This window comes from Camelina sativa, chromosome 8 (assembly GCF_030686135.1).
Source record: "Camelina sativa cultivar CO46 ecotype springtype chromosome 8, ASM3068613v1".
Classification (NCBI taxonomy): Eukaryota; Viridiplantae; Streptophyta; class Magnoliopsida; order Brassicales; family Brassicaceae; genus Camelina; species Camelina sativa.
In genome coordinates, this window is record NC_141887.1 from 12,393,208 (window position 1) to 12,414,727 (window position 21,520).

The 21,520-nt window shown below is 33.7% G+C and overlaps 3 protein-coding genes and 1 long non-coding RNA gene across 5 annotated transcripts; 2 read left to right on the plus strand and 2 right to left on the minus strand.

Moving 5' to 3' along the window:
• Window positions 1-1,597: 1,597 nt before the first annotated feature.
• On the plus strand, window positions 1,598-3,098 carry LOC104707122 (uncharacterized). Of its 2 annotated transcripts, none has more exons than XR_754556.3 (3): window positions 1,598-2,015; window positions 2,110-2,225; window positions 2,604-3,098. It is a non-coding gene; the product is annotated as an uncharacterized LOC104707122 (long non-coding RNA). The 2 variants fall into 2 exon arrangements; XR_015564041.1 differs by having other exon boundaries at window positions 1,649-2,015; window positions 2,110-2,248.
• Window positions 3,099-5,739: 2,641 nt separating this feature from the next.
• On the plus strand, window positions 5,740-9,420 carry LOC104707123 (uncharacterized). The gene is made up of 3 exons (XM_010423400.3): window positions 5,740-7,971; window positions 8,119-8,571; window positions 8,751-9,420. Exons 1-3 carry the CDS (start codon window positions 6,121-6,123, stop codon window positions 9,201-9,203), a joined length of 2,757 nt encoding a protein of 918 aa, XP_010421702.1. The 5' UTR covers window positions 5,740-6,120; the 3' UTR covers window positions 9,204-9,420.
• LOC104707124 (sec-independent protein translocase protein TATA, chloroplastic) lies at window positions 9,384-10,911 on the minus strand. Its single transcript, XM_010423401.3, has 2 exons — window positions 10,499-10,911; window positions 9,384-9,691 (listed from the first exon to the last, which is right to left on the minus strand). The coding sequence occupies exons 1-2, from the start codon at window positions 10,802-10,804 to the stop codon at window positions 9,557-9,559; spliced, it is 441 nt and encodes a 146-aa protein (XP_010421703.1). The 5' UTR covers window positions 10,805-10,911; the 3' UTR covers window positions 9,384-9,556.
• Window positions 10,912-16,987: 6,076 nt separating this feature from the next.
• LOC104707125 (basic leucine zipper 63) lies at window positions 16,988-18,981 on the minus strand. The gene is made up of 6 exons (XM_010423403.3): window positions 18,556-18,981; window positions 18,205-18,310; window positions 17,900-18,011; window positions 17,738-17,813; window positions 17,530-17,655; window positions 16,988-17,452 (listed from the first exon to the last, which is right to left on the minus strand). The coding sequence occupies exons 1-6, from the start codon at window positions 18,841-18,843 to the stop codon at window positions 17,180-17,182; spliced, it is 981 nt and encodes a 326-aa protein (XP_010421705.1). The 5' UTR covers window positions 18,844-18,981; the 3' UTR covers window positions 16,988-17,179.
• Between the last annotated feature and the right edge of the window lie 2,539 nt (window positions 18,982-21,520).

Here is a 21,520-nt window from a genome sequence, read left to right on the forward strand (position 1 = left end):
ACCCAATATGAAGCCAAATATATGCATGAATAAAGAAATACGCACATGAATTCCCATATTTTATTGCTTCATGCTATGAATATGATAACATGTAAATACATTACTTACATTATAGTTGATGAAACACGAAAGTTAGTTTCTAATTTCACGTACGTTACTTGATTTGTGACCGCTCATACTACATCCTAGGTAGTTTAGATAAATATTTTAGCTCTGTTTTGAGTTATTTTTAAAAAGATTAATAAGAGTTAATTTTTTTCTATGCAAAGAACAATGAGCGAGTTGTTTTTGGAGAAGTGCAAATTTTCACTTGTGATTCATGTTTCCACTGATCATGTGACATTAATTCTTGATCATCCCATCTCCAAACTCACTAAAACCAATCTCCTATAAATAATTACACAATTAAGATTATTTGTGTGTGCTTTAATTTATTGTTTGAAGATATCTTTTGTAAACATATATTCTTTGTTAACTAAAACAAACACTACATGCATGCAACCGTCAAATGCATAGATGGTGCCGTAGTGATCATGGATTCATGGTGTCTAACTTTAAACATATTCATCGAAATTTCATTTTTTTCAATAACTTATATAGTTAACCAGATTTCAAATTATATAGCAAATGTTGTGGACTTATCAATATACAGTAAAACATCTATAAATTATTAATGTTGGGACTAAGACATTTTATTAATTTATAGTGATATTAATTTATCTATAAATTAATAATTATTATTTTATAGTATAAATTAATAATTATTAATTTATAGATATATTTTTAATTGTTTATTTTTTAAAAAATTATGAATTGGAACAACTATAGCAAAATAAGATTAAACTTTCGGATGTTATAAATTTTATGGTTTAGGAATTGAACTTGTAATATTTAGAAAGCACTATTTACAATAAATTACAAATATTATAGACAAATTGACTTATACACATAGAGACACATAAATTCAAATCTATGAATAATAATATCAATTCTCCTATTTTAATAATCTGTCAAATTATCAAATTGTAAATGATGCATATCTAAAAATTAAAACTTTAAATTTTAATTATTTGTATGACATGTTATAAAATATTTTAGAGATATTATTATAGGTTGAAAATACAACATTACAATTGTTCTATAGAATTGAGCTTTAGGAGAAACATACACTATTATATCAGTATATATATATATATATAAATTTACATAATTATGAATTTATGATATTATTGGGACCATATTTTATAAGGAGATTTCGAAAAAATTATTATCTTATTATCTTATCGAATATTGTTAATTTTTACACTGGCCCGACTTGGGACCAGCAAAATTTATTAATTTATAGTGTTTATTAATTTATAGAGTATTAATTTATAGAGGTTTTACTGTAATGTAATATGTACTAATTAACAAAAGTCTTGAGTTTAACTTATCACCAAAATATTTATAATGTGTAATTGTAAACTGGCCACGACCAGGCTTAACGCTATTTGTGGCTATGCAAATTCGAGTTTGCCGCTAAAACTTTTTTGATTTCCGGGTTATTTTTTTACTGAAATATTGCCGCAAATAGCCACAAATAATTGTGTGGCTATGTGAAAAAGTTAAACCCGGGTAAACATTTGGGGCCAAAATTTGAGTCAGACCCACCAAAGAGCGTCAAAAGTGTCGCGGCTATTGAAAAATATAGAGAAAGCCCTAGTTTTTTCCCTCTTAGGTTACTTTGCCTCCCGAGACTTTTCAATTAACCCATCTCTTTCTCTGATTCTCTCTAGTCCGCCGATTTCACTCTCTCTCTCTCAACGAGTAGTATTACAAGTTAGCCATAGTTCATCTTTAATTACTCTGTTGTTTGTTCCTCAGTCTCTCTTTCTTTCTCTAATCCCTTTCTCTTTCATTCTCCCTGACGGTTTCTTGGACGAGAGGCGGGACGCGCTGGACATTTCAAACCCCGGATCGTCGGTTCTCCGTCTCACAAAAGTCCGAAACCTCTGAATTTCGATCTCTTTCTCTGAGTAAGAAGGTTTTGTATGAGTATAATCTTGTGTGGTTCAAATCTGTATATAACCTAACCTTGTCAATTTAACCAAGTCTTTAACATATTTGCAGATGAATGTTCGCAAGGAGCTAACCGGACTTCCAGACATCCACATGGACTGCACCACCTCTCAGATCCAGATGGATTAGGCACTCACCGCAATGTTTCAGGAGCCAAAAAAAAAAACGTACGTGTGTTGCTTATGAGATGGTTTGTCCACCTTTCTCATTTTTTGTGTTTGTGGTTATTATTGACACTATGCTTTCTTAGTCACTTGAGGCTGGTGGAGTACCACCTTCAGCAACTGAGATTTGTGATTGTGATTGTGAATGTGTCAAAACTCTCTCTCTGCAAATCATTGTTTTCGTGTGGTGGTCTTATAATTAAGATCAGTGAGATTTGTTTGTTTCCTTTTACTAATGTTCTCTTATGATTTGATAATGTGTTTTATTTATGTGAGTGTTATTAATAATCTAATGTTCTGTCAAAGCTTGTGTGATAATGTATTTTTAATTTGCTGCTTCTCTTTTGCTAACCAAGTTTTGATTGACTTTTTTTTCTCTAGATGGTAATTAACAAACAAAGGGCATATCTATGGTCTTGGATCATTTCAATATCAAAATGATGATCCTAATGAGTCTATTTCTGCTTCTCTTCGTCGAAACTTCAATGAAGAAAACATAGATGTGATTGCGCGGGACTTGGATATGATTTTAACGCCGTAACGGAGAAGATTCAGTAACTACTCTTCAAACCAACAAGTCAAGACTCCACGTGCTGATGGAGCTTTCATCAACTGCAAGTCCATCTACACATGCTGACTCAGCTGTTGGTCCAACACAAGAACCAGTGCAGCACCCAACCGCACCTCTCCGATCAACCTATCCAATATGACTTTGATATCTGTTGAAGTATTTAAATTTGGTCTCTACTAATATGTCGTTTCAATGGACTTGAATCTATGTAATTTGTCATTTATGTTTTTTTTTTGTATCTTTAAACCTGTGTAGTTTGGATATAAAACTCTATGGTGTTAATAAGATTAATTGCTTTTATATTATTAGCAAATTAATTTAATTTCCCAATAGTTTTTTTTTAGTATATTTTTTGACTTAGCCACTGTTTTGTTGTGGCCAATTTGTGACAAATAGTTACAGATTATTTGTAGCTAAGTTGTGGATACTATAGCCATTACCTTACTCGTCGCCAATTTGTGGATTTAATCTACGATCATATTTGTAACATGTCATGGCTAATGGTTACGAATTATTTTGTGGTTAAACTGTGGCTATTATAGACACAAACAGTTTTGTGGCGATTTCGTGGCTATTGGCTACAAACTCTGTTATGGCTACGTCGTGGCAATGTAACCATGGATAGCCACAAAATTCAATTAGCTACAACGCTATAGCCACATTTTTTTGTGTCTTTCCATTGCTATAGGCAATATAGCCACAAGATTTGGAGCATAGCTGCAAAAAAATTTGTGGCTTTAGACAGTTTTTCTTGTAGTGTATAAAGGTTTTAATTTATTAATTTATAGATAGTTTTAAAAATTTTAATGAAGAGATTTTTTTATTTTCATAGTTTTGAAAATTTTCAATTATAAACGGAGATACTTTTGTTGTAATTCACATTTTTATAGAATTTTTTCAACTCTTGGTTATCGTAATAGGATGGATGCTAATAGTTTAGTAGATTAACTTGGTGAAAGTGATAAATGTCAGAAGTTCAGAAGAAATTGCTGCTACTATTTTTCATAATAATGATGAAATCAAAGAAGATATTGCGGTAGTTTTATAACTAGTTACACGTAAGGAAGCAAATATCGCGTCTATGACTCGATTTATGAAGAACAACACAAAAACTTTTTGATGTAATGAGAAAGATTAGAGATCAGCTCCAATAAAAATGAAAACTTAGTGAAGTGACATTAGTTCAGTGACAGGAGGTAAATTCATTTGTAGAAGGCACCATCACACCAGGGATCGAGTCCCGCTTCCTACAAATGTAGGAATTTGGCTAATGAGTCGGCCAGTTGTGGCCCAATGGTTGACAAAAAAAAATGAAAACTTAAAAATAGGCAAACAACAAATAGAGTAATAATTTACAAATTTTTTGTATATATATATATAGTTTATATAATTATTAATTTATGATATTGATAAGACCATATTTTTACATATGAATTTTAAAAAACCTATTATCTTTATTTTATCAAATTATGTTATTTTTTACACTGGTCCATCTTAGAACCAAAAACTTTATTAATTTATGGGAGATTCTCAAAAATAACACAAAAATAAGTTTTTTTTCCAAAATTAACACAACATCTCTAAAATTCCAAAAATAGCACCGATTAATCTATTAAAATTAAATCCTAAATTCAAAATACTAAACCCTACCTCTAAAATTATACCATGAATGTGAAATTGAGAACCCAAACCTAAAAAATAAAATTCTAAAAATTAATTTTAAATATTTTAATTGGTTAAATAGTGCTATTTTTGGAAAATTATGGAATGTGTGCTAAGTTTGGAAAAAGACTTGTTTTAGTGCTATTTTAGAGTATTTCTCTTAATTTATAGCGAATATGAATTTTAAAAATATTAATTTATAGAGAGGTTTTTATCTGTAAATACTCTAATATACTATATATGTACTTGGACGTCTTTATAGCATAGTCTAGTGTGGTTCTAATCTGTATGTTGTGGGTTTGATTGGTTGCATTTAAACGCGGTGGTTGGAAACGAACCGTTCCAGTAACTACCAATCAAAATGTCAATTGAAACAAGCGGTTCATAAGAGTGGTTGGGTTTAGTGATTAGAATGAGTGTTTAACATAGATTTTGGGTGGTTGAAAGAGTGATTGCAAACTTCCTTCTATATGGTACGTTTGTTTTTGGTGGTTGTATAGTAACCTATTTTGTATTATTTTAATATGTCTTTTGGTTATTATTATTAAATATTTAATTTGTCTATAAACTTTAAATTTTAATGTACATTACAATATAAATATTTGTAATTTTTGCTATTTCAATAGCTACTTGAATAGTTGTATTTTTATTTTTAAAAAATGCATTTTAATTTAAATTATATACTATATAACCAAAATTTAACAAATTTCAGTATGTTAAGCGTTCATAATTTCTACCTTAAAACTTATATATATATATATATATGATATTCATATTGTAACTATACTTTTTAGGTTTCATTATAATTTATTGGTTTATTAATTTTTCATGTTACAAAATTTTTATCTTCCATATTTTTATTATTGAATTCAATTAATTTTCAACTTTTCATAATTTAATATAATTCGTACTATTCCACCGTTATAATGTTACCAATCAACCTAAATACTCAACCACTCTCTTATACTATACCATATTTTCTATCCATTATTACTAACCGCTTTCTTTTTAATCATCTCTTTTACAACTACTCATAATTTTTTAACTGCCTCGTTTAAACGTAGTCACAAATCAGATTTTGTATCTCCTTGACCCAATTACGATTTTTGACCGACCTTATTTTGCCTTTTTTTTAACAATTCCGATTTAGGCTTTGAATGGTTGTACAATATGCTCTAAAGCAGACTAAAATTGGACTAGTCTGCATTTAATTTACCATTCATCATTGCATACCAGTATGCATTGTTGCATACTAAAAATCTCCATACTAGTATGCATTTGAGCGTACAACTCCATACCATAGTAAATTCACTATTGGTCTGCATTTTGGTCTGCATTTTTCATTCTGCTCCTCAAAAGCTCCATACTAATATAAACTCTATACTAATTGCTCCATACCATAGTCCAATGTTTTGCATACCAAAATATTGATATGCATTATCCAGTTTACACCATACGGTACAATCATTCAAAGCCTTAATAAAATACTAAATGTCGAATATGTCCTTGTCTTCAACCTCTCAAAACCGAGATCTGCAACCCTAAATCCGCCGTCACATATTTTTTCCCTTAGTTTTGATCATCACGAAAAAACACACTATCCTTATTTCTCCTTTCCCAACCCTAAAAAACATCTTCACGCCTCAAATCGTGATTTGGTATCCAATGGCGATTTCGAAAGATTTGTATCCTTCTCAGGAGGATCTTGTGTACGAGGAAGAGATTCTGAGGAATCCGTTCAGTTTGAAGCTGTGGTGGAGGTATCTGATTGCTAAAGCTGAGTCGCCGTTCAAGAAGCGTTTCATTATCTACGAGAGAGCTTTGAAAGCTCTTCCTGGGAGCTATAAGTTGTGGTATGCTTATCTTAGAGAACGGCTCGATATCGTTAGGAATTTGCCTGTTACTCATCTTCAGTATGATTCTCTCAACAATACTTTTGAAAGAGCTCTTGTTACTATGCATAAGATGCCTAGGATCTGGGTTATGTATCTTCAGACTCTTACTGTTCAGAGACTGATTACTCGTACTAGGAGAAATTTCGACCGTGCGCTCTGTGCGTTACCTGTTACGCAACATGATAGGATCTGGGAACCGTATCTTGTGTTTGTGAGTCAGGATGGGATTCCTATCGAGACTTCGCTTCGGGTTTATAGGAGGTATCTTATGTATGATCCTAGTCATATTGAGGAGTTTATCGAGTTTCTTGTCAAATCAGAGCGTTGGCAAGAATCAGCTGAGAGATTGGCCTCTGTGTTGAATGATGACAAGTTTTATTCTATCAAAGGGAAGACCAAGCATAAACTGTGGATGGAGTTGTGTGAGCTTCTTGTGCACCATGCCAATGTCATTTCGGGTCTTAATGTTGATGCTATCATTAGAGGAGGTATTAGGAAGTTCACCGATGAAGTGGGAATGCTGTGGACTTCTCTTGCGGATTATTACATTAGGAAGAATTTGCTTGAGAAAGCTAGGGATATCTATGAGGAAGGTATGATGAAAGTGGTTACTGTGAGAGATTTCAGTGTTATATTCGATGTTTATTCTAGATTTGAGGAAAGTACTGTTGCGAAAAGGATGGAGATGATGAGTTCAAGTGATGAAGAAGATGACAATGAAGAGAATGGCGTAGAGGACGATGATGAGGATGTCCGTCTCAATTTTAATCTGTCGGTGAAAGAGCTGCAGAGGAAGATACTGAATGGGTTTTGGTTGAATGATGATAACGATGTTGATCTTAGATTAGCTCGCTTGGAAGAACTGATGAACAGAAGACCTGCACTAGCAAACAGTGTGCTCCTTAGGCAAAATCCACACAATGTTGAGCAATGGCATCGCAGAGTCAGAATATTTGAGGGAAACGCAGCAAAGCAGATTCTCACATACACAGAAGCAGTGAGGACTGTGGATCCTATGAAAGCTGTTGGGAAGCCTCACACGTTGTGGGTTGCGTTTGCCAAGTTGTATGAAGACCACAAAGACCTGGTCAATACAAGAGTGATTTTTGACAAAGCAGTCCAGGTAAACTACAAAAACGTAGATCATCTCGCCAGTGTGTGGTGTGAGTGGGCTGAGTTGGAGCTGAGACACAAGAATTTCAAAGGAGCATTAGAGCTGATGAGGCGTGCTACAGCTGTACCTACAGTAGAAGTCAGGCGGAGAGTTGCCGCTGATGGCAATGAACCTGTCCAGATGAAGCTGCATAGATCCTTGAGGCTTTGGTCCTTTTATGTTGATTTAGAGGAAAGTCTGGGGACTTTAGAATCGACAAGAGCAGTCTATGAGAAAATATTGGATTTGAGAATTGCTACGCCTCAGATTATATTGAATTATGCTTTCCTTCTTGAGGAAAATAAGTACTTTGAAGATGCGTTCAAGGTGTATGAAAGAGGTGTCAAGATATTCAAGTATCCTCATGTGAAAGACATATGGGTAACCTATCTTACAAAGTTTGTCAAAAGATACGGCAAGACAAAGCTGGAGCGGGCTAGAGAGCTGTTTGAACATGCTGTTTCAATGGTAAGCTCATCTATCCTTTTATCCATGCTGGCTGGTTTTTGTTTTGTCTGACCACATATCTGATCAAACAAGCACCTAAGTTAACTGCTTGTCTATTGATGTGGTGATATTGTGTGTGATCTAACCTGTGATTTATCTTTCTTTCAGGCTCCATCTGATGCTGTCAGGACCTTATACCTTCAGTATGCTAAGCTAGAAGAGGATTATGGTTTGGCCAAGCGAGCCATGAAGGTTTATGAGGAAGCAACCAAAAAGGTTCCAGAAGGTCAGAAGCTGGAGATGTATGAGATATACATTTCTCGTGCCGCAGAGATATTTGGTGTTCCTAGAACAAGGGAGATATATGAGCAAGCAATTGAATCTGGGCTTCCTCACAAGGATGTGAAGATCATGTGCATAAAATTTGCAGAGCTGGAGAGAAGCTTGGGAGAAATTGATCGTGCTCGTGCACTCTACAAGTATGCCTCTCAGTTTGCAGACCCAAGGTCCGACCCTGAGTTCTGGAACAAGTGGCATGAATTCGAGGTCCAGCACGGAAATGAGGATACCTACAGAGAAATGCTCCGTATCAAACGAAGTGTTTCCGCAAGCTACAGTCAGGTTAGTCTCTTTGATCCCTGGTGGGTAAAGCATAATACTTTGAGGTGTGTTTGCATGAGTCTCCATTTTCTTCCAGCTCTCAGAGAAGCAACACTTTTTTGTCAACTCTGAGAATCCATTTACTGTAGTTATTGACTTGGAGTTGCAAACTGACTATATATTTGATCGTTTTGTTTCAGACTCATTTCATTCTACCAGAGAACATGATGCAAAAGGACAAGATGGTAGATGTGGACGAGGCAAAAGACGAGCTGAAGAAAGCAGGCTTACAGGATGACGAAATGGCAGCTCTAGAGAGGCAGCTTTTGAATACAACGAGTACCAACACAGAGGCAATGAAGGATGGCGGAAGAAGAGTTGGGTTTGTCAGCGCAGGAGTCATCTCACAGTCTGGCGAGAATGCGGGGAAACCAGTGACTGGGAATGGAGAAGACATCGAGCTTCCCGATGAGAGTGATGATGAGTCTGATGGGGAAGACCAAGTGGAGATCGCACAGAAAGAAGTCCCTGCTGCTGTTTTTGGAGGGCTCGCCAGAAAGAGAGACGGAGATGGTGAAGAAGATGGAGAAGACGGTGCAGCCGAGAAACTAGGTGCACTAGAGAGGATGAAGAGACGGAAGCTTGTTCAGTGAACAAATGAGTGATAGACAATTAGTCTTGTGCTTCAGTGATTCGGGTTCTAAACTTAATTGTATAATCCAGAAACATGAACTTAGAGAGGAATTTTGTATTCTGTTTTGTCTTAATTTGACACAGTCTATTGAGTTATCTGTATTTCCTTGGTCTCTGACTTAATGTGCATCATGAACTTATTTTATAGGTTCTGCAAATGATTTGCTTTCACTTAAAGAGAGTTATGGATTCAAACACAAACTGATTACACTTTTCATCGGAAGGCTGTTTCGTTTCTTAAAAAGAGTATTTGATCTAAAACTCATGACATAAAATTGTTGTAAGCTACAGGGAACACTAAAGTCTCTCATCTTCATACATTCTCTTTTGAGCTGGAAGAAATCTCAGTTTTCTTCTCCTCTTCTTTGTTACTCATTGCTACTGGAGATGAATCTGTAACAGAATCTTCAGGTTCCGTCTTAAGCTCAGACTCGAACTCTTTTGCAGCCTGCATTATTCAAAACACGCACAATGCTTCATCAATGCAAGTAAAATGATAAAAGGAACACTAAAATCATACAACAAGAAGCTATATATATCAGAAAACAAAATCACAAGCAACCCTTGTGATTGGATATTTGGAAAGTATTAACCAAACATAACAGCATGTTTACATCTGTACTATACAGCAAAGTTATCAATAAACTTATTGTTTAAAAGCAAAATAATTTTCTATATAGCAAAGTTGTTTCCATTCTTTCTTAGTGTTCTTATCGATTAAGCACTTGAAATAGTAAAGTCCCAAAAACACATTCCTTCCTAAGACCTTTTAATCATGAGAAGCTTTTCCACATGCCTTTTCACAAGAAAACTCCAGAGTATAAAGTTATCAATGAACTCTTTGCCCAAAAAAAAAAAAAAAAAGTTATCAATGAACTCAATGCTTATATGCGAAGGAATGTTTTATTCTTGATATATACAATATACAGTGAAGTTATATTCCCAATTTTTCTGAGTATTCTTATCAATTCCACACAAATCCAGACAGAAGTAAGCACTTGAAACATAGAAATGCCCAAAAACACAATCCAACAACAAACTACAAGCTTTTTACATGACTTGTCACTAGAATCTCATAAAAATGTTGAGTCTTCTTTTTTTATCATCCTCACAAATCCAGACACACAACTCATACAATAACTAAGCACTTGTAGCATAAAATTCCCAAAACACACATCAATTTCAACAATAATCAACAAGCTTTCCACAGTAATTGGCAATAAGAAAACTCTTAAGATTTGCATACAAAACAAACCTGTTGAAAGCTTTTGACGGTTTTACCAATACTCTTGCCAATCTCAGGAAGCTTCTTAGGTCCAAAAAGCAAGGCAGCGACGCCAGCAATCACAGCGAGCTCAGGCACACCGAGACCAAACAGGGCATTACAAGTCAGTGGCTTTCTCGTCTGTTCCGGTCGGATTCTGCGTCGAATCGCCACCAAAGAACGGTAGTTTTGTCGGGTCGGCACTGTGAAGCAATTGGAGAAGAAGGAAGAGCGAGATGATGAGAGAGGTAGAGATACTGGTGGAGGAGAAGATAGAGTCGCAACAGATGTCGCCATTGCTGCTACTGATTTTTTTTTATTGTTCTTCTGGTTCTAAAGCTATCTGTTTTTTTTTTTTTTGTGCTTTTATCCAATGCAATCCTGAATTCTATAGTTTCCCAGCTAAAATAAAATAAAATATTTGTTTTTCATATAAAATGAAATATTAGTAGAAATTATTGTTAATCTGTCTTAGTCCACATTATTAAAATTTAAAATGTGTAAATAAAAAAATCATTTAAAATGAAATAATTTTGAAGGTAAAGTAAAGATATACATAATAATAGTATAATATATTTATATTATCTTCCGAATTTTTATTTATAATATTTTAATGAATATCATATCATGTTAAACAAATCAAACCAACGCATAACCATATAGATTTAGTATTTAATGGATAGTCAACTCAAGTCATTAAGCAAACGGTTTGGATCAACCCACAACTCATTTAGTTCAATGGATTAATGGGTTTAATGAGTTGATCAATTTTATATCATAATCAGAAATTTAGACCTTGTGTAATTTTATAAAGTCATCAAAGCTTGTGTAATTTTATACATAAATTGTTAATGATAAACATCATATACGTCTCTAATTATTCAAATTTTGAAAACCAGAAATTTTAGACAATAATAATCTAGAAAACAACACTACCAACTTCCTTAATCTTCTTCTAAGCTATCTTCTTTAATTTCATGATTGGTTCCACTCAGTCGACTTAATAATACTTGCAACAAGAACAAAAGAACTCCATATATAAGCCCTCCAATCTATAGTCTTGAGGTACTTTAAACTAATCACATTGTCACTCTTGACTCGATCCAAGACCAAAACTTCAAGAACAGGACAGCTTGACGTATAATCAGCTTGAAGTATAATCAAAAACCCAAATCAGGGACAAAACAACGATAATTTAGCTTTCAATCTATATATGCAAGAAGAGGACAAATGGCAGCATCTTAAGAATCTCACAAGTAACATATGGAACAAATCAACACCATATAAGCTCACTTATGTACCTCTCTGAAGAATGTTATAGGCTGTTGACCATCTTAAGAATCTCAAAAGCACCTAACCGAAACTAATCCATATACCAAAACCCAGTTCACATAATCTCACCAAACAAAAAGAGAGATAACTGAGAGATCAAATATCAATACATTCACATGATATGAAACTTTTACCTATGAATGGTTGCGGTTTTAAGTCTCTGGTCCTGTAGGGCAGGAAGTATCCAAAGAATTTGGATCCGATCGAGTAAGAACTGTCTCGCCATTGCCATCTACAATTTATAAGAGAAAATTTAAGTAATTTAAACTAATCCAAGTAAAGCAAAATGATAAACTATAATATTTCTTACCTTCACCATCCACCTTGTAACCATGTATCCAAGAACGGGTACATAACAGAGCTTGGACATTGCTTGGAAGAAGACGGCTCCTGTATTTGCTAATCAAATGAGCTCCAATACTAAAGGAAGACTCAGCAGCTACGGTGGTTACGGGAATGCTAAGAATGTCCATGGCTATGTAGGTTAAGGCACCAAAACGATGTCTGTTCTCTCTCCAATAATGCAACACATTTAAATGAGGATGACTTTTCATCTCTAACTTTGGTTCCTCTAAATACATATGCAAAGCTGACTTGCCTTCTTCAATATAATCTGGGACATCATCCAAATCATACAAATCCTGTTTCATTACAATTTAAACACTTTAGAAACTTAAACGGTTAAACCATGTATCATTACAATTCAAACAAATCAAACAAACTTAAACTTACAAGTACTAAAACTTACATCTTGTACGTCTAAGCTTCCTCGACCTCTTTTACGAACATAAGAATCTGATCTTGCAGAACTCACAACTAGAGTCAGAGGAAAATTTTCTCGATATTCTTCAAAGAGTTTATAAAGCTCACTCTCAAGGTGATCAATCTTTGCTTGTGAACTAAATGGATCAAGTTCATCATAACAACGCTTCAAAATTCTAAATTTCATTCTAGGATCTAGAACAACTCCCAATGCAAGTATAACACTGTACTGCTCCCAATATTTATCATATTTCAGCCTCATCTTATATATCATCTCTCTAATCATGAACTATGATAAATATTGGGAGCAGTACAATGTTATAATTGCTTTGGGAGCTATTCTAGATCTTAGAATGAAATTTAGACTTTTGAAGCGCTGTTATGATGAACTTGATCCATTTAGTTCACAAGCAAAGATTGATCACCTTGAGAGTGAGCTTTATAAACTCTTTGAAGAATATCGAAAAAGTTTTCCTCTGACTCCAGTTGTGAGTTCTGCAAGATCAGATTCTTATGTTCCTAAAAGAGGTCGAGGAAGCTTAGACGTACAAGATGTAAGTTTCAGTACTTGTAAGTTTAAGTTTGTTTGATTTATTTGAATTGTAATGATACATGATTTAACCGTTTAAGTTTCTAATGTGTTTAAATTGTAATGAAATAGGATTTGTTTGATTTGGATGATGTCCCAGATTATATTGAAGAAAGCAAGTCAGCTTTGCGTATGTATTTAGAGGAACCAAAGTTAGAGATGAAAAGTCATCCTCATGTAAATGTGTTGCATTATTGGAGGGAAAACAAACATCGTTTTGGTGCCTTAACCTACATGGCCATGGACATTCTTAGCATTCCCATAACCACCATAGCTGCTGAGTCTATCTTTAGTATTGGAGCTCATTTGATTAGCAAATACAGGAGCCGTCTTCTTCCAAGCAATGTCCAGGCTCTGTTATGTACCCGTTCTTGGATACATGGTTACAAGGTGGATGATGAAGGTAAGAAATACTATATTTTATTAGTTTGCTTTACTTGGATTAGTTTAAATAACTTAAATTTTCTCTTATAAATTGTAGATGACAATGACGAGACAGTTCTTATTCGATCGGATCCAAATTCTGTGGATACTTCCTGCCCTACAGGACCAGAGTCTAAAACCGCCATCATTCATAGGTGAAAGTTACATATCATGTGAATGTATTGATATTTGATCTCTCAATTATCTCTCGCAGTTATCCCTCTTTTTGTTTGGTGAGATTATGTGAACTGGGTTTTGGTATATGGATTAGTTTCTATTAGGTGCTTGTGAGATTCTTAAGATGGTCAACAGCCTATAACATTCTTTAGAGAGGTACATAAGTGAGCTTATATGGTGCTGATTTTTTCCATATGTTACTTGTGAGATTCTTAAGATGCTGCCATTTGTCTTCTTCTTGCTTATATAGATTGAAAGCTAAAGTATCGTTGTTTTGTCTCTAATTTGGTTTTTTGATTATACTTCAAGCTGATTATACGTCAAGCTATCCCGTTCTTGAAGTTTTGGTCTTGGATCGAGTCGAGAGTGACAATGTGATTAGTTTAAAGTACCTCAAGATTATAGATTTAGGGCTAATATATGGAGTTCTTTTGTTCTTGTTGCAGGTATTATTAACGACTGAGTGGAACCAATCATGAGATTAAGGAAGACAGCTTAGAAGACAGCTTAGAAGAAGATTAAGGAAGTTGGTGGTGTTGTTTTCTGGATTATTATTGTTTAAAATTTCTGGTTGTCAAAATTTGAATAATTAGAGACATTTATCATGTTTATCATTAACAGTTTATGTGTAAAATTACACAAGCTTTGATGACTTTATAAAATTACACAAGGTCTAAATTTCTGATTATGATATAAAATGGATCAACTCATTTAACCCATTAATCCATTGAGCTAAATGAGTTGTGGGTTGATCCAAACCATTTGCTTAATGAGTTGAGTTGACTCATTATCCATTAAATACTAAATCTCTATGGTTATGGGTTGGTTTGGGTTGGTTTGGGTTGGTTTACCCAACTTGACATCCCTAATTATATGATAACAACCATTCAATAAATCGAATTGAAAAAAAAGAAAACAAAGACCAATAGATAATGGGATTACATTACAAATATCGTGTGTAATGGATTAAAAAGATGGCAAAAAGAAAGGATCAATTACAGAATTAAGGTTTTTTCTTAGATTATTATGAGTTTAGGACTAATCGTCCAAGACTCACAGAATTAGACATTTTAATATTTATAAAAAGACAAAATTACCTTTGTAAACAATTCTCTCTATTTCACGACTTTTTCTCTCCCGCCTACCAACCGATGTGAATGGTGAGGTCCGATTATCTCCTTCCTTCTCGGTTGTTTCTTCATTTGGTTCATAAAAATCGAAGAGGAATTTTGATTGGTGTAGTATTTATGATTTGAAACCCTTGTGTTCACTAGATAGTATCTCCTTAGGGTTTAACTTTCTTCATGCAAAACAAAATAGAGATTGAGAGACGTTTTGTGTTTAATGGATCAGAGAAGCCATGGTTTTGGATTTATTGAATCAGAGAAGCCATAATTTTGGTTGAAAGGGGTTTTGTATTTTGGAGGCCAAATAATTGATGTTGGAAGTAGCGGAGATGGTGTTGATGGGAAGGTGAGAAGCCATGGTTTTGGTCAGAAGAAGAAACGAAGAAACAACGACGACAGAAAAAAATATTATTGTTGTGTCCTGAAGAGAAAGGAAGGAAAAGACAGAGAAGGTAAAACTGAAATTTTATCTAAACCATATATTTGAGAGTCTAGATAAGAAGTCCTAATTTAAAAAATTTGGTCCAAAAAAGACCCAAATCAATAAATATCCCCAAAAAAAATCATCAATATATCAATAGAATTCCAATAAAATTTTAATCCCATCTTCATTTTTTTTTTAACTTATGCAAAACAAGTTACATTAAAATTGAACAAACCTTCAAACCTTATCGAAAAATCTTTACAAAAAAAACAACCAAGTCATGATTCATATAACTCACAATTTATCTTTAAGCACAAATGGAAGAATATTCCAAAACAGTGACATCTATTTGATCTAATAGTAGAAGATTACTAGATTAATTTCAGAAAGGAGATGAAAATAGTTTTACTAATAACTACTTCATAAATAGTGATATATGTTATTTACTTGATCAGCAAGATATTATATGGATTGTAAACTTTAAAAATCGACTCTATATGCCTGTAAATTTTAAAAAAATATTAGTTACGATTCATAATCTTTTACATAAATAACAAAATTAGTTCACTAAATAAAAATGTTTGTTGTTCACATTTCTTACTTACCATTAAAAGACCTCAAGCCTTTCAAATATGTGTGGCATATCGAAGTCAAGATTCTTCACTTTTAAAGACAATATTCCCACAATTTTGGTGAATTCATTCAAATGTGAGTATTTTATGTATTTTTTTGGTTCAAATTATGATAAATTTATTTTTGTAGGTTCTAAATCTTATACGCTCAGTTTTAACCAAAGTAAAATGTTTAATCTGCTATAAATTTTAATTAATCTGTATAGCAGATGGAATATTTAACTTTGATATTCTATTTTTCGCTTGCCCTTTTTCTTTCACCATCTGGTCCGAGCTCACCCATCGGTTGCTACGCCGCCAGCTCAGCCCGGACTGGTCAAGAACCTTAGCTTCATTGTGCTCAAACCGTTACAGCTATAAAGACATGACACTGCTCCGTATGGTTTTCCAAACTACTCCCTACATGGTTTGGATAGAGAGTAATGAACGGGATCATGGCCAAGGATTTCACACAACAACCGTTTTGGTTGGCACTATTACCAAAGCCATTACCGACCGTATCACTTCTCTAAAGATACCACCAACATCGAAGCTTCATGGCCTGCAAGTTCGCTGGGACGAGCTGCAACAATGATATGTTCTTAAGCTGTTTCAGTTTTACTTTCTTTGTAAACCTCCGTTCTAGGCTGCTCTGTTTTGGCTGAACTGTTTGAGTCTTCCCCACACAATGTATAGCCACGTTTACTATATATAAATTACACATTTCATCAAAAAAAAATGTTTAACTTTGATTAAAATTAATCGTATAAGATTTATAACCAAGAAAATAAATAACAACATAATTTAAAATTTGAATTAAAGAATACATGCATATTCTCTTATCTGATTAACCATGATATCATAATTGATAATAATAATACTCTTATCGAGATTTTTTTTTTTTGTTATATCTTAATCAAAAGTTGTGATGTAAGTATTAACCACATAGGTTATATTATTATTATTTATGGTACCATATTATTATTAGTAGGATATTCTTATAAATCTTAACAGAAATTAGAAAAGGTAACTAAATTTACAAAGTAATATACTTGCAAATGAAAAAAAATTAGAAGTTCAACACAAACACTCAACGAAGAAATGGGTTAAAACAAGAAGAATGAGTAGTTAAAAAATCTGAAAACAATTCTTTACAAAACATATAACATTTCATTTTGTCTCAATATCTCTCTTGATAATGTTACAAATCAAGATTCTTCTTAGTAGCTACTGATCCCCAACGCTTCGAATACGTTTCTGCAAATGTTCCAAGCTCTCAACCCTACGCATGGAAGCTGTTCTGTTCATCTTGCACCCGATCAAAGCCTTGCTTTTGTTGCCCGAGCTGACGATCTCTGGCGCGGTCAAATGGCTGCTTGTTGTATCTGGAGAAGTTGATGTCTCTGAAGGAAGGGAGACAGTTGTTACAATCTGAGGCATAGTGTGGAACATTGGGTTGAAACCTGTGAGTCTCTTCACTATCTCCTCAGCCATTTTCACCTTTAAAAAAATATAAACATGTTTTCAACAGTCTTGTATAAGCGGAGTTTCCGTAGAGAGAAGAAAATGGATATTACCTTTGCACGTAAGGTCTCGATATTGGCTTTCAAAACTCTGTTTTCTACAGCTGCGTCATTGAATGTTTGAGTTACATCAGTGAGACCTTTCATGAGCTTTGAATTCTCTACACGCAGCTGTGAAACCTAAAACGAGATGGAGATTGTAACAAGTGAGCTAAATAAGGTATAAGGAGAAAGAATAAGAAGGCCGGCGAGATTAACATACTTGTGTCTCTAGCTCACTCAAGTGTGCTTGCTTTCTTTTTCTGGACCGTCTAGCTGATTCCCTGTTAGAGAGCATCCTGTAACAAACAGATGTTTATGTTCTAATCAAGATTTTGTCTTCTCAGTGGATGTTTAAAGACAAGAAAGGATGTAAATATATTACCTTTTGACGCGTTTAACATTTGTAGGGTTCATATTAGTTTCACCATCAGCTTCTTCTTCACCACCAGAGAGCTCAGATCCACTTGTTATAGCACTGCTCATCATTGGTGAAACTGACAAATGAGAAAAACCATACAGTTTAGTCCGTTAGCATTTTTACAAGAATCTTGAAAACAAACAAAACATATCTTAAAAAGGCTCCTCATAGAGGTACAAGAATCAACTCACGTCATTGCTTCTAAAACTACATAAGAAGCAAACGAGAGTAACCAAATTCAAAAACCATGAGAGCATAGTAAGTAAAACCTTTGGAAGAAGCTAGAGAGCCTTGTTCTGATGTATTAGTTGTATATGCTCCTCCTCCATCGTCAGATCTACCAGAAGTAGTATCCTGAGGCTTGATGAAAGATCCCTATCAAGTTTCAATAATAACACCACAAAATCACTTGAGAGAGAAGATAAGGCTCATAAACTCAAACCATATCCCAATTCAAAAAGAACAAAACAAGCTTAGTGTTCTGAGTTTGGAAGAACTCATCAACTTAATCCCAAACCATGTGGATCGATTCGACAGAACAAAAGATTTGATTATTTTTTTTAATGCTCAAGTGAGTTATCTAAACTCTGAAGATACTAAAAATGAAGCGTGAGCTGTACCCTTTTCTTGGCGACAGCAGCACAAGCTAGATTGAGTTTACTCTTCAGAAACGCTCTGTATTCCTCTGAATCTACCGGAACATTCGGAGGAGAAGAGACGGAAACACCAGACGCCGTCGCAGATGTTTCTCCGGCATTAGCGTCGCCTGCGGCTGCGGCGGCGGAGGATTCTTGAATGAAACGATGGAATGCCCATTCGGAGGCACTGCGATTCATCACCGTCGTTCCATCCACCGCAGACCGATGATGGTCACCGGAGATTTCTTCGATTGAGAAATCTTTTTCCATATTTTTGTAGTTTGTTGTTTTTTCTTTATTTAGTTTTTTTTTTTTTTTTTAAATTTCTTCTTTTGGTTTCAATTCAAGTTCTCCTTTAGTCCTTACAGTTTCTTCTTATCCGATTGGGCAGTCTTTTCATTTTAACATATGTTCTTTTTTAATTCTTTTTTCTTTTGTAAGATATTTAATTATCAGGTTATTACACCCAAGCCCCCAACAAGAATAATTATCAGGTTATTCACATCTAAACCTTTTGATTAATTCTGTTTTAAGTCATATTTTCTCTCTTTTAGTTAACAAGGTCAACAAATAACAACTGATTATAACTAAGATTATTTTAAATATAATCTCATTATCAAAAAATTCACTTCCTTATAGTTTACACAATTTAAAAAAAAAAATCATTTCGAATAAAAATATGTTTCCTCGTTTGGAAGCGGATGGCGTGGGGCTTCTCTTTATAGAAACAAATATTGGTATAAGTTAATGGAAGCAGGAGACTATGAGGAGCTTAAAGTAATATTGTTGATGCTACCACCAAACTACACGTAATAATAATAATATTGTTTTTGCCTTATTGGATAAAATAACAAGTTGTCCAATGCTTTTCGGGTCAAATCCAAGTCAGACTGACGTGGCAAAAATTTTTGAAATTTTTGGCAAAAGGCAAAAGGTATATATATATATATTTTGTCGCTACAATATTTACAACATAATATAATACATATAGTATATCCAAATACAACACTTCTCATTTCCATTTGGTTTGTATTGTTTTCATTAACTTACTTCATTTCGTGGATCCATTTAATAATATTCTATTTGCATTTTATAAACGAGGATAAATCCGAGAGAAACATAATATATAATCTTTTATATGTGAAGTTAGATTAGGGAAATGTACTAAACTTATCAATTTTGGATAAGAATCTCTCAAAAGTTCAAGTTGCATATTATCGTGGGTCCTTTTAGTTTCAGGTTTGCATACAGAATACCGAAATCTCTTTTCACGAAAAAAAATAACACTTGCAAGTGTATGTTTCTCTATCTTTATTGTCGGCCAAAAACAATATTATGGATATAATTGGTAATACCAGACAGAGATGAAAAATCCTCCATTGTCCAGCCATCACCAAGCAGTTTGTATGCTTTAGCGACAAGAACGTTGATCCTAACTTTAAACTCCTCATATTCTCTCTGCTAGCCTAAGACATAAACAATGTAACGTTTTTTTGTTTATAGTCTCTCATATACGTCTGACGAATAACACAAGCAAAAACTATTTATGCAATTATAGTTGTCCACGTGACTTGAATTGTTTGTCTCTCTTTTAGAAAAGAAGACTTGATCTCGTCTTTCAAGTAATCTACTTTTTGGGAAAAGGTTCCTGATATATCATGATATAAGTGTAATCTACTTGATCTCGTCTTGTTTTTACGATTTTTAATCATGATATAAGTGTAATCTACTTGATCTCGTCTTGTTTTTACGATTTTTAATCATGATATAAGTGTAATTTTTGAGTCTTTTGATTTGTTTTTAAGGTTGCTTTTGAGTCTTTGTAGGATCATGTATCTATTGACACGGATGTGAACATAATGAAGCAAAATAGAAAGATTTGGAGCATATTCGAGCATTGAGACTGAAGATGTGAAGTTTGGAAACGAGTTAAGAAGACTACATCGATCGATGTGGTTGTTGGCATCGATCGAAGCACTATGCACATCAAGACAAGTCCGAGTTTCTAAAGTTCTGAAGTTTTGCAAAGCTGCCCCAAAGTTTTCCTTGTTTGTAATATTAAGCTTGTGTCGTGTTTTAGAGATATATATAGGATTTTAGGGTCTTAGAAACCCTCAAGCTTTATTTTCCTGCAAACTTTTGAGGGAAAGAGATCCAGAGAGCTTTTGGAGTGACAATTCAGAACTCAACCCTGTTGAGAGAGATTCCGAACTCCCTTACTTCTCTATTCTATTTCTTAATACAATTTATTCGATTTTGATATGTGTTTTTGCACTGATGTCTGAGTAATTCAGTTATTAGGTTTAAGGATTCTCATTAGTGATTATATGGTTTATTAGATTAGGAAGCTTCTCTGAATTCATATTCTTCTGTGTTCTTCATCTTTGGTTGTTTACACTGTTTAATTCATGATTGATCACCTAGAATTAATAACATAGAAAAATAAATTCATATGAGAATATAATTGATTTTCCTGACAAAAACCTTAGATAAATAAAATTGATTTTTACAAAGAGATTTGATTTTGTAATTTTGTAATTTTGTGAACAAACTAAACTTGAACTTTAAGGCTGACTTGATTATTAGAATTTGCAAAGAGATTTGATTTTCTGATTTTGGAATTTATATAATATTTGCAGTGAGAACTGATTTACTTTGCCATTCTGTTTATAGTTCAAGAATGGGTTTAATTGATTAAATCCTGATTGATTGATTTGATATTCCACAATTTCCTTAGATCATTAGACCTAGCTTTTATTATGTCTGAAATTCTAAAACTCGTTTTTGCATTGCTATTTAAATTACAATTTCTGTTTAGCATAATTGAAAGATCATTAAGTCTATTTTGTGCATCTAGAGTCTCTGTGGATTCGATCCCTAAATTATTACAACCGCAAGACTATTAGTACTATTAGGATATTACAATTTGAGCATATTAGTTCTTTCA